A 12,802-nucleotide genomic window follows, 5' to 3' on the forward strand; every position below is an offset into this window, starting at 1 on the left:
GGGCCCTGGCTAATTGTTTTTTTTTTAAATGTGTGGGGGCCCTTTGCTATTTTTTTTTTTTTAAAGATGTGTGGGGGCCCTGGCTAATAGTTTTTTTAAAAAAAATATGTGGGGGCCCTGGCTAATTGTTTTTTTTTTTAAATGTGTGGGGGCCCTTTGCTATTTTTTTTTAAGATGTGTGGGGGCCCTGGCTAATTGTTTTTTTTTGTAAAAAATGTGTGGGGGCCCTGGCTAATTGTTTTTTTTTTGTAAAAAATGTGTGGGGGCCCTGGCTTATTGTTTTTTTTGTAAAAAATGTGTGGGGGCCCTGGCTAATTGTTTTTTTTTTTTAATGTGTGGGGCCATGGCCACCAATGTTTTTTTTTCTTTAACCACCACCTGACCACCAAAACTTGTAGGAGGGGTCTGGGCACCAAAGTTATTTTTTTAACTTGTAGGGGGGCACTTCATCTTTTAATGCCTGTGTGGCCTTCATACTGAGGGAGGGGTGGCGAGGGGGGGCCCCAGAAAATTTTGTTGTGCGGGGCCCCGTGATTTCTGATGGCAGCCCTGTGTACAGGCATCCTGCAGGAGGTTCTGTTTGGCAGTATACATGGTCTTAATGCCTCTAAAACTCTCCTCCAAACAAGAAATCCATAAAACCCGTTTTTAGGCAACTGAAAAGAGCTGCTCGCAAGCCACTTGGGTATCACTGATCTAGGGTGATGGCACAACCTAAATGGTGCTTTGTCCACCGTGGAAAATCTTGCTCCCCTGCAGAGGGCAAAACCCCCAAAAATTGTTTGCCATTGGGAATCACCATAGGCAAAACATATAAATTATGTAATTGCAGAAGGGATTTTCAGCAGATTCAAACTTTATTGGTTGTTATGGATTACTGCTCCTGGGCAAATTTAGTGAGTTTTATTACATAGAAGGGGCATATATTCATCGGAGGAGTGAGTTTATTCTGCCACTTTATAGAGCACTGGTGATGCCCCATCTAGAATATGCCGTACAGTTTTGGTCTCCATCACTCAAACAGGACATTATTGTATTAGAGAGGGTACAGAGAAGGGCAACTAAGCTGGTAAAAGGTATGGAAAATCTTAGCTATGAGGAAAGACTGGCCAAACTGGGGTTGTTTATGCTGGAGAAGAGGCGCTTATGGGGTGAAATAATAACTATGTATAAATATATAAGGGGATCATATAATAATCTCTCTAATGCTTTATTTATCTGTAGGTCTTTCCAGCTGACACAAGGTCATCCATTCCGATTAGAAGAAAAGAGGTTCCGTCTAAATATTCGGAGGGTTTTTTTTTTAGTGAGAAACAGGGGGGCAAATTAGCGAAGTGGCTAACGCTAGTGAAAATTTGCCAGTGTGACGTCATTTTGCCACTTCGCGATTTACTAACGGCTGCTGGCGTAAATTCACTAATGAAGTAGACATACTCTAGCGATACTTTGCACCCTTACGCCAGGCGAAGTTGCGCTCTGGTGAAGGGACGTAACTACGCTAATTCACTAACTTGCTGATTTTACTGAATGTTACCTCTTACTCAGACCAGGTCTATGTCCCAAAAAACACTGGCGTTTTTTACTTTTTACTGGGTGATAGGCTGAAAAAGATCATAAATTTTTTTTGGGGTACCCTCCGTCCCCCTTACATTTGACACATAAACTATACAGTGGGCACATGTGTAGGGCAATATAAGACCTCTATTCAATTTTATTAAGTTTCCCTGGCCTTGTGTAGTGTAATGTAGTTGCTGCAGCATACACGTCCATTGTACTTTAACTGCACGCCGGATGCTAATTAGGCATCACTAATGTAACTTCGGACTGCTTATCGTATTATCGCTAGCGCAACTTCGCACCCGTTCGGTAACCTGTGTGCAACTTCGTAACTTCGTGAATTTGTGCAGCCCTGGTGAAACTACGCCTGGCGAAGTGTGCCGAAGCCATCGCTAGTGCATTTTCGGCACATAGTGAATTTGCTCCAGGGTGTTTTTCCTTCCACTGGATCAACTAGCAGTTAGGCAGGTTATATACAGACTTCAAACTTGATGAACGTGTGTCTTTTTTTTTAACTTGACTCACTATGTTACTATGCTACATATGGGGGTACATGTGTTTTAGCAGAGGCAATTCTCAGTATTGTCTGTGGCAGGGTATTTTGTAGCATTTTGAAGCTTCACAGATTCTGGTAGCAACTACTTGGTATAGACAATATGTCAGTGTGTCTTCACCTTTACACTACACTTTGGTGTCCAATTAAGTGTATGGACCTGTTCATATGGGATTTAAATAATCAAATCCTGTAAAAACAGTACTGGGAACTTTTTTTTTTAAAAAAGTTACTGCTTCTCTAAAAATGCAATGTTAATTAAAGAACTATAGTAAGTATTGCCTTTGGTGGTTGTTCTTTCAAAAATTAGCCCCTATAGTTCTACAGAGGTACAATCATTTATTTCATACTATCTTGGCCATAGCTTCCCAAGCCCACCCCCAGGCCAGACCAACAGGTAGAATTGTCACAATTATACAGATCCACACTAGCTGTGACTTTATTTAGACGCCACTGTTGGTGAGGCCTGGGGATAGTTGTGAGAAGCGGAGATACTAATATCTTGGTATTGGCTTAACTATGAAACCTTCATGCTAATATTTAAGGCTGTCCTTTCACTGGCTTGACCATGTTTCCTTCTTCTGCAATTTCTTTCTCTGTCTTTCTGCTCAAATAAGTGCTTGTAAATCTATCTTGCATCTTCAGTGTGGCCTTCTCCTCAACCTCTGTACAAGCTAGAAATTCCCTTTGTGATAAATTTTCTAGTCTATACTATGCCCCCCCCCCCACTTCTAGCTCTAAAACAAAGGGTGAGGGGGTTAGCGTCCAAAGCCGTTCGTCTACATATATCAATTTTATACTTCTTATGTAAAATAATTTAGTTTCCACTTTAACTCTTCTATTTTGTCTAGCAGCACTGAAATACTTTTTTTTTTTGTGAAATAGGCTTATAAGGCCTTTTTTCACATTTTAGAATTCATGTGGCTGCTGTGAAAAGTGTGTCATAAATACCTTTAGGGGGAACAGTATTTAGTGGTGAATAAGCAGTAGCTTTAGAAGCTTTGTTAAAAGGTGCAAAATTCCCAGCAATATGAAGTGCCGTGATTTTGTTTTGTTTTTTGGCCTTCACTTTTAAAAGGGAACTATCGTGAAAATGAAAATTTACTATAAGCTTCATCTCATGGAAATAAGAAACTTTCTAAATAATAATCAAACATTATGTACATTTTCTCAAATAAATTTCCTCTTCACTTTCATCAATCGGTCTCTCTAGATGCAGGCTTTGTGTTAGAGTTGATTACTTTAAAATACTCGTCTCAAATACATTGTTTAAGCAAAGGGAGCACACATCACTCTACCTGATCTATCAATCGAAATCTGACTCCTGTATGTACAGAGACTCCTAAGGGTAAGGCCACACTAGGCGATAGCGCCGCGATTTGACTCGAAAAATCGCCAGCGTAAAAACACACGCGGCGATCTTTTCTCTACTGTCGCTCGAAATTGCCTCGCTAGGCGATTTCGAGCGACAATAGAAAAAAGATCGCCGCGTGTGTTTTTACGCTGGCGATTTTTTGCGATTCCCCATAGACGCCAGCGCAAAAGTTTCCCCAGCGATTGCGGCTTAAAAGTCGCAGCGAAAAGTCGCCGCGAGTCAAATCGCGGCGCTATCGCCTACTGTGGCCTTAGCCTAAGAGGGGAATCCTGAAAGATTTTTCACAGTAGTTCCTCTTTGTTGCACATGGGGTGTATTCACCTGGTGTGAGGAGCAACAAAACCAGTCCCTCCCATCTCCCAGGCAATACCCACTCATGTGGGTATGATGTGGCTTCTGCAAAGTTGAAGGAATTCTTGGAAGGAAACCAAATTTTACTCCTGAAATCTCCATTTTCATGTTGCACTGACAAACCCAAAAAGGGTAAAAGTGATCGATAGTTTGAAACTGATCATTTGGAACACCCAACTGCCTTGGATGTGCCTTATAACCCAGTGTGCCAGTTAAAGGATATAAAGTATACCGTGAAAATGTCATGATGGAATCATTCCCAGGATTCCTGCTGCTTTCCATACAAATGAGGAGAGGGTCATCTCAATAAAAATACTGTTTCTAAAGCCTCTGTAACAAAGTGTTTTATAATTAAAAACTGTGTAAAATATTGACTTTATACAGGAGACCATTAAATCATCTATACTATTAGCTAGTTACAAGTCCAGATAAAGTCTTCTTTCCCTAGAAAACAAAAGCATGGGGTGTACTGACCTGCAGCCACAGTGTCCCCCACCAAATTGACCATGGGGCTTGGGTACTTTGCTCCAAACATACAGTTTAGTGGTTCTGATTCACACTCAGATAGAAGAGCTGGCCTGCTTTCTACAAAAAAACAAGAAGGCACTTACCGCGTGCAGTGTGCAGTGTGCAATTTTTGGTGACAATTGGCCATGTGTTTTCCACATCATGTAGCATTTCCCCCAGAATTCCAGCATCACTGCACCCAAGCACATTCTTGTCCATTTATCTGTGCCATGTATCAAAAAGAACCCTATTAAAACCACGTTTTCAACTCACACAACTTACAACAAGCAACAGTATTAACCTCCATTTTGCTGGGCATGTCTGTAGAGTCTATTGGCCCAACCAACTGTGGGAACCCTGGAATTACTTCCACGCCTAAGATGGCATTAGCTGCAGGGTTCCATAACATCAATAGGTACTGTGCATGATTGGCTCAAGACTGATACATTGACGCTGGGTGTAATTGTGGAAGTGCAAGCAGCATGTTTGGATGCAAGTCTACAACCTTGAGTTCAGTCTAATACATCTGAAAGTGTGGTAATAAATAATAATTATTATAGCACACAGAGGTTTTCAGCATAGCAAGCCCTCCCATTGGTTCCATGTCACTTCTTAACATAGAAAAACAGGAAATTGCCCAAGCAAATGCTCACTAATCACTGCTATTTAAGTGTTATCTTTAACTAAGCCCTTAGTGATTTACAGTATATGAAATGCTTTGCAAAAAATAAAAATGGATACTCCCTATATGTATTGAGACTAAAAATGTGTGTACACTTAATTTATAACTTGTTTGGAGGAAACATTGCATGCATTGCATGATGTGTTCCAACTTCTGTAATGGGGAGGGGGGGGGGTCACAAGTTCTTCCCTGAAACTGTCTGCAAGCCACAGCAGTGAGCAGATTGCTTCATAACGGAGCAGCCATCACTCACTATTAGGCTCATCATTGTCCCAGTGTGAATTACTAGATGAGCTCATTCATCTGAAAAGGCCCTTGGAGCTGATTTTTTTTTTTACCAAAGGGGAAATAACTAGCTTGGAGATGCTCAGCTTTACAGATCATTTAAGATGGACCTACACAGGCAGACCCTGTATTGAACCGATGGCTACACCATGAAACTGGCGTACTTATTTTCTGAGGTTTAAATGTTAATTTGCCATTATTAGATATAAAGCATCTGAGGCAGGCAAATCCATCATTGAATCTTGGTGTTTAACCCTGAAATGCTGGATGGATTCTCAAGATGCGTTACATGAAGAATAGCAAGAGCTTATTTTAGCCACAGCTAGACCAATACCCATGGTAGGGCCCTCTTTCTTTGAAATCTATGATTTAACATTTTTTAAGCACCTGAAAATTGTATTGAAGTTATTCAGTAAAAGTTTTTCCTTTTTAAGTCTAGTCCCTGACAATTGGATTAGGTTTATTTTTACAACCATTCATTATATAAAATGCTAAAGTACCAACTGGTTTTATTCAAAGGGGCAAAGAATCAAGCATTTTTATTTTTATGCCTCCCCCCAGGATGCTCACAAAGTAAATTCTACTCTACTCCACCATTTTTGTTGATGAAAAATATGAAAGAAGAAACAAGATAATATGGATATGTTCAACACTCCCTACCACAAGAGAGGGACATACAGTACATCTCCTACAATGGATTTAACACGGTAAAGGAAATAAAGATGAATTTATGTTATGTCCAAAAATAAAAAAAATGAACATACAGATATTCTCATAGTGGAAGAGAACAGTATCTTAGGAACAAACCAACCTCAGAACTAAACATACAGTCATTTGAGTACACCCATGTAAAGTTTTTTTCTTTTCAACAGATGTCGACATCAATATTTGATCTTCATTCAAAAAGTACAGATAAAGGTGATGTGATGTAACTAAATAAAAAAAGGTAAATTTACTTTGTAATTATATTTTTTAACAAATAGAAATGCCATTTTTTTCTGTGGAGAAAGTAAGTACATCTTTGGCTCTAATACCTGGTATAGGGTCACCTGCCCCTTGGCAGAAACAACATCCATTAAGGATGTCTTATAACTGTCTACCTGTTTCTGACATTGACTAGAAGAATATTTTTCAAACATCTTCATGCAGAATTTCTTCAGCTGTGCAATGTTAAGTGTTTATTGGATGCACAGCCCGTTTTAAATGATCCCCACAGCATCTTGTCTCTATTTAGGTCCAGCTGTTGGCTTGACCATTCCAGAACCATTTTATTAGCTAATTCTTGTGGGATTTACTGTAACTTTTAGGATCATTATGTTGCAAGGTCCACTCAAGCACCCTCTGGTACAATGAAGAATTCATAGTGGATTCTATGACGGTAAGTTGCCGAGGCCCATCTATCTGTGCCTCATCTTTCAAGAGCATATTGTTCCAGAACTTCTGGTCTTGTCTACGTATTTATGACCAAACTTTGGTCTTGTCCTGATGTGCTTTCTGGATAGTAAATGTTTGAGCTTTGAGGCTATGCATACCTGTGCTTATAAATGATGGAAAGCACCTACCTTAGGAGAACTTGCGATCAATTATGATGTTAAAGACTGTGAAACTAATGAATTGGGTGCAGCATTTGCCATTGTCATCTCCTCTTTCCAGAAAATCTGTTTGCATCCTTACTACAAGCTTGTAAAAGTCAACGTTGACAACTAAAGTGGAACTATATCCCTAAATATTACAGGTCCTTACATCACATAAAACCACCCAACTCTTCATATTTCAACAAAATCGTTTTTTTTTTTTTTTTGGAACAGTATGTATCATCAGATAATCCCATATTGAAACAGTCAGTTTAAGTACTGAAGTCTATGCCTCATGGGATAGACTTCAATATTTAAGTTACCACGGTGGTGGGCCAAATATAGTTGGTCTTATTGTTTAGTCACATTGTTATGGTCTTATGCACTTATCAGTAGAAAACCATATCAACAGAGTGATGAGGCCCTCAACGAAATGGATTTCAAACCTGACTGACAGACAGACGTCTTCAACTGATGTCAACCCATGTATGATCAGCTTTATCCAAACTTTAAACCCTTCACTCATTGTTGAATTCACTACAGTCATCCTAAAAAAAATTATAATAAATATGAACCTTTCATATAAGGGGGTAACTGATCTTGCTTTGTCATGAAGGACAAAATCTATGGTGTATGTTATTTCCTGAGCTAAAAAGATAAAACAAGGAAATAAGTATACAATCAAGCCCCTTCCCCCTTTGTTGTGCCTACTTTGTTAGCAGGAAGCTATTATGCATAATCTAATTATATATCTCGTATGAATGAAACATGGAGTGGCTTCAGTTTCCCTGTTTGCAAAATTTAGCCCAAGACATCACTTTTTCGGGATTAAATAAATAGGCAAAAAGTATGTCTGGCACAAGACTAGTTATTAAACCCATCGTGAATGACAAATGGATTTCTTTGCACAAACATAAAGTGACTCTTCAAAAGTTCATAATTTTTCTTAAAAGGTATCTTACTCCATCTCACACAGACATCAGAAAATGCTTTTCTTTCTTGGGTTGCTATGGGTAACTCCAATGGTGCAATTTAGAATCAGATTTTTGTTTTCATTTTATTATTTGCAGTAGTCAGTCAACTACTGCAATGAATAAAGACTTGTTTGCAATTTAGAATATATTATAGTACAGGTATGGGATCCGTTATCCAGAAACTTATTTTCCAGAGAACTCTGAATTATGGGAAGGCTGTCTCCTAGACTCAATTTAAATTGAATAATTAACATTTTTAAAAAGTATTTTCTCTGTAATAATAAAACAGTATCTTGTACTTGATCCCAACTAAGATATAATTAATCCTAATTATAGGCAAAACAAACCGATTGGGTTTATTTAATGTTTAAATTATTTATTTATCAGACTTAAGATATGGAGATACAAATTATAGAAACATCCCTTATATAGAAAACCCCCAACTGCCAAGCATTCTGGATAACAGGTCCCATCCCTGTAAATCAGGTACAATGTCCAGTAAGTAGCCCAAAAATCCACAGAGATTTTTTTTTTTTTTTTTAATGTGAACCAATATAAAAAACTGAACGGCAAAAGTTTTTGAATGTATTGAAAGGCTTTATGACTATTACCATGTGCCCTTTAAAGGATATTTTGTAGACAATATATGATTCAGAAAAAGCTGAAAACAGGAAAAAAAGAATTTATTTCTCGTTCTCAGAAAAGTTATTAAATGTACATTTTATGATGTACCTATAATTGTTTGACTATTCCAACTTTTTCCAACATTTTTTCATACTTTTTAAAATGTTTTAAATTTAGTTTACAAAATGAATTCAGCTAGCAGAATTTTTTAAGCCTGCTTTAGTAACCCCCCTTACTATGAGAGGTGAATATACAGTATATATTGTAGACTCCTCTGCTTGTAAAGGGGTCAAACCTGGAAACTGCCCCACCCTTTAACCCAAATCCATCCCAAACCCTGTGCCCGTCCCCTTTCCCACCCTATAGAAAATAAAAATTAAACAAAAGTAAAAGGTGCCCAACTACATTTCTCTAGCATTGTGTTAACTCACAAACGCGTGGGTGTTAAAAGAATAAAATAAAATCACATGTAGGTAGTTTTGTTTTTGTGTGTGTGCGTGAGTGTATGTGTTAAAATTAAGCAAGAAATATGAAAGACAAAAAATAGAAATCAGCAACCTATTTCCATGCTAAATGGGTGTGATCTCTGGAACTTATTTTTTTTTTTTTTTGGGGGGGGGGCAATTTTTTTTAATGTAATAAACATTAGTAAACCCAAGAAGATTTTTTGGCTTTTGACATGTTTTTCCTTCTTTTTTTTGTCAATTCTTTTTTTTTCTTCAGAATATACAAGAACATCCAGCATCAAATGTTTATCCCAAATATAACAATCAATGATACACAAGTTATGTGAATGTTAATAAAGCTGAACACTTCCCTCTGTGTCCTTTTTTCCTCTGTGCGAGTATGTGCAGATTTTTGGTATCAAACATGGATTTCTGACACACCTTGTGGGTGCTTTTGAAAGCTGCCAGCCAGGACGATTTACCAAGGTCAATGTTGAACAAGTGAAGACTATTAAGGAGGGTGGCACAGAGTGATGTCCATGGGGTCAGTTCCATGGCAGGAGTGGTAAAATGGAGAAATAATGTCACAGAGGAGTGTACCTCAAGTTCTGTGCAGAATGATGTTTCAAAAATGAAACAGAGGGAAGGAAATTGTGTATTAAGAACAATGTCTAGGTACAGCATAATAACTATACAACAGGCAAAAGTTTCAGTGTTGGGTGAGAGGCCTAGAAATTTCTGGATAAGGATGAGTTTCTTCAGCTAAATACATGGATAGCAACGTAAAAGAGTATGGAATAATTATCCAAAAGAACTAATGGGCTTTGCCCTCATTTTCATAATTAGAAATATGATGAGAAAAAGCAATGTCCAGACAAGGGAGCGATAACCATCAAAGGAATTCTGAGTAGGAAGCGGATGGAAAAAACAAAAATTCTGATTAAACCTTGGATGTTGAAGGGCAGAGGATACTGTGGAACAGAGACTAGCACCTGGGAGGCAGAGTGCAGTTGAACAGATGTAATGAGGTCTGCTTCATTGATGTCTTAGCAGGGAGCTTAGTAGCATCTTCATCCACAACTGGACCAGCTGCCAATAGTATTAAAGCAAGAAACCTCTAAAGGAAGCAAGCTCTTCACCACCATCTCCCATGTAGTTTCTGCCAGTGAATTACCTCCAAGTGGTCTTCTGTGCATCCTACCTATGAAGCAAATCTAGGCCTTATTCCTCACTATTACCAGTGGCCTCTCCATGATGATGCAGTAGATAAGACTGTAAGAGGTGAAGAGGTTAAACATTCAAGAGTGACCCCAGGACACACATGGTGCTCAGTTCAATGCTCCATCTATTAATGAACTGACTTATATGAACAGATCCAAAAAAAGAAGGTTTTTCAAAAATAAACAAAAGGCAGGTTCTTGATGAAATGTTTTAATCTAATAGGGTGCTCCTGTGTAGGCTCAGGTGGTTAGTGGAGTAGCAATATGCCAGACTCAAGTAAAAAAATACTTTTCCAAGAATGAACATACAGTTTGTGTTTCTTTATATGCAAATCCCGTTCTGCAGATAATTTAAAGATGGCTGATTTCGTGCAAATGTGCAGCCAATTTTAAATCACCACATGGATCCTGCTCCCTACCCACATCCAATTTCTCCATGTTTTAGTTTCTTTTCACTTAATTCAAAAAGTCCTTAAATGGTGTCAGTACTTCTGAATCATTCATTAACGCAAACTGAGCAAGGCATGGAGACAGAAGAAGATCATGATTGACAGTGAAGGGAGTGCTGATGGGCATGTCAGATGAGGTTGCTGTTTTCTGCATCCCCACAGTGGCCATCTGGAGTGAGAGGGAAGGGATGGAATCTGGCTTTTGAGAATGATGATGTAGGAGCCTGCAACTCAGTTAGAGGTATCAGAGTGGACACTGCCGGGTCCTTCTGTTGGAGAAGTCACAGAAGAAGGGGTAGCTGCATCCTGCCACCCCCCATTAGCCTGCAAAACATAAACAATCATGTCACATGCTTCAACAATTAATTATTGTGATAGTAATTAACATTTTCAGATGTCAAATTTGTCATTCTATCATGGGCATGATTATCAACAAAAAATTTTTGTTCTCTAAATACATTATTTTGTCACAACAGCTTTGGTACTAATTCATGTGAGTCGCTTCATCTCATTGAGGGCAAAAAGAATGCACTTTTTATAATTTTCAAAACAAGCAGCAGCAAATGAAGGCAACACGTTAACATGGTAACAGTAGATGAGGCTATAAAAAGACACACATCTAACATATTTAACCTTGTGGCTTTATGAAACCTGCCTAACTTCTAGCTCATCAAGAGAAAGGTGAAAACAAAACCATCTAAAGCCTTTTCAGGTTGTTTTAAAGGACAGCACAAATTCCTTCCTGACTGCAAAAGGGCACTTGGAACAGTCCCTGGATTCACAAAAATGACACTTTTACTAAATTCAATAAGTTTGTTATTTCTCACTTGGTACAGAGGCTTTCCTGAACTATCTAATGTATCTACAAGAACAACCACATCAGCGAGAGAATTCCACAACTTCACAGCACTCACTGCAAAAGACCTTTTTTGCACCCTAAGCTGCTGTGTCTTCTTACACTGTCATGTGATGATTCTGTGTACTCTTCAAGGCTCAGCTGGTAAAAAAAAGTTTATGATATGGTCTCGTTACATGTTAAAACATAGGGGTTATATTTCTTAAACACTGAAAAAAGAGCTTGTCGCAGTTTGCCAGGGGGAAATTTTACAGCTCTCTACTGGGTGATAAACATGGCTCCTAAAAGGCCTATAAAAGTAAGTTAATAAAAAGTCATGGAGAACTTTAGCAAGCTCCATTTCACCCTTATATGCCCCATAGTGATCATAAGAAGCTGCATTTGTTTTCAAACTGGAGACCTTCCGTTACCTTTATCACTATTGTTGCTTTTCTTTGTAGTTTCTCTATTTATATCACACAGAATAATACTTTTCTGGTCTTTCATAATGCTAATTGGCATCTTGTGCTACTTCTTAGTTTATCATCCACAAATACCCCTAGGTCCTTCTCTATTAAGGATTTGTCTGGATGGTATAAGTTGTCAGCTTGTTTTTGAATCCTGGATCGATTCAATTGTCCTACATCATTTGTTATGATGGGTAAAATCAAATACAATGCTTTCAAAGCCCTCTTCCAATTCATTAATGAACAGATCTCCCCAAAATTCCACCACCTTCTCAAACATTTGAATCGCTGCAAATGTTAGAGATTCAGCTTCATTTCAAGAAAATGCAAAAACAATATATTTCTCTGCAATTGAGTCGCATCTCCACAACTAATGTGATTTACTTGCAGCAATTTAAGGGGCACATTTACAAAGCTCGAGTGAAGGATTCGAATTAAAAAAACTTCGAATTTCGAAGTGTTTTTTGGGCTACTTCGACCTTCGACTACGACTACGACTCGAACGATTCGAACTAAAAATCGTTCGACTATTCGACCATTCGATAGTCGAAGTACTGTCTCTTTAAGAAAAACTTCGAACCCCTACTTCGGCAGCTAAAAGCTACCGAAGTCAATGTTAGCCTATGGGGAAGGTCCCCATAGGCTTGCCTGAGATTTTTTGATCGAAGGATATTCCTTCGATCGTTGGATTAAAATCCTTCGAATCGTTCGATTCGAAGGATTTAATCCTTCGATCGTAGGATTTGCGCTAAATCGTTCGACTTCGAAGTCGAACGATTTTAGTTCCTAGTCGAATATCGAGGGTTAATTAACCCTCGATATTCGACCCTTACATCTGCCCCTAAGTGTAGGGGTACGGTATTTTCGGGAGACTTGTTGCCCGACAGTCTGAGCAAATCTCCT

General features: G+C 38.5%; 1 protein-coding gene across 6 annotated transcripts in view; it reads right to left on the minus strand.

Annotated features, from left to right (window-relative positions):
* Positions 1-8,524: 8,524 nt before the first annotated feature.
* Positions 8,525-12,802, minus strand: part of pbx1.L (pre-B-cell leukemia homeobox 1 L homeolog) — a 94,192-nt gene continuing 89,914 nt past the window's right edge. For all 6 annotated transcript variants that reach the window (XM_018258633.2, XM_018258629.2, XM_018258632.2 and 3 more), the window contains one exon: positions 8,525-10,921. Coding sequence is in view for 3 of the 6 variants with exons in the window: in XM_018258629.2 (XP_018114118.1) it covers positions 10,829-10,921 (93 nt within the window). In the remaining 3 variants the exon portion in view is untranslated. The remainder of the gene's footprint in view (positions 10,922-12,802) is intronic.

This window comes from Xenopus laevis, chromosome 4L, assembly GCF_017654675.1.
Source record: "Xenopus laevis strain J_2021 chromosome 4L, Xenopus_laevis_v10.1, whole genome shotgun sequence".
Taxonomy (NCBI): domain Eukaryota; kingdom Metazoa; phylum Chordata; class Amphibia; order Anura; family Pipidae; genus Xenopus; species Xenopus laevis.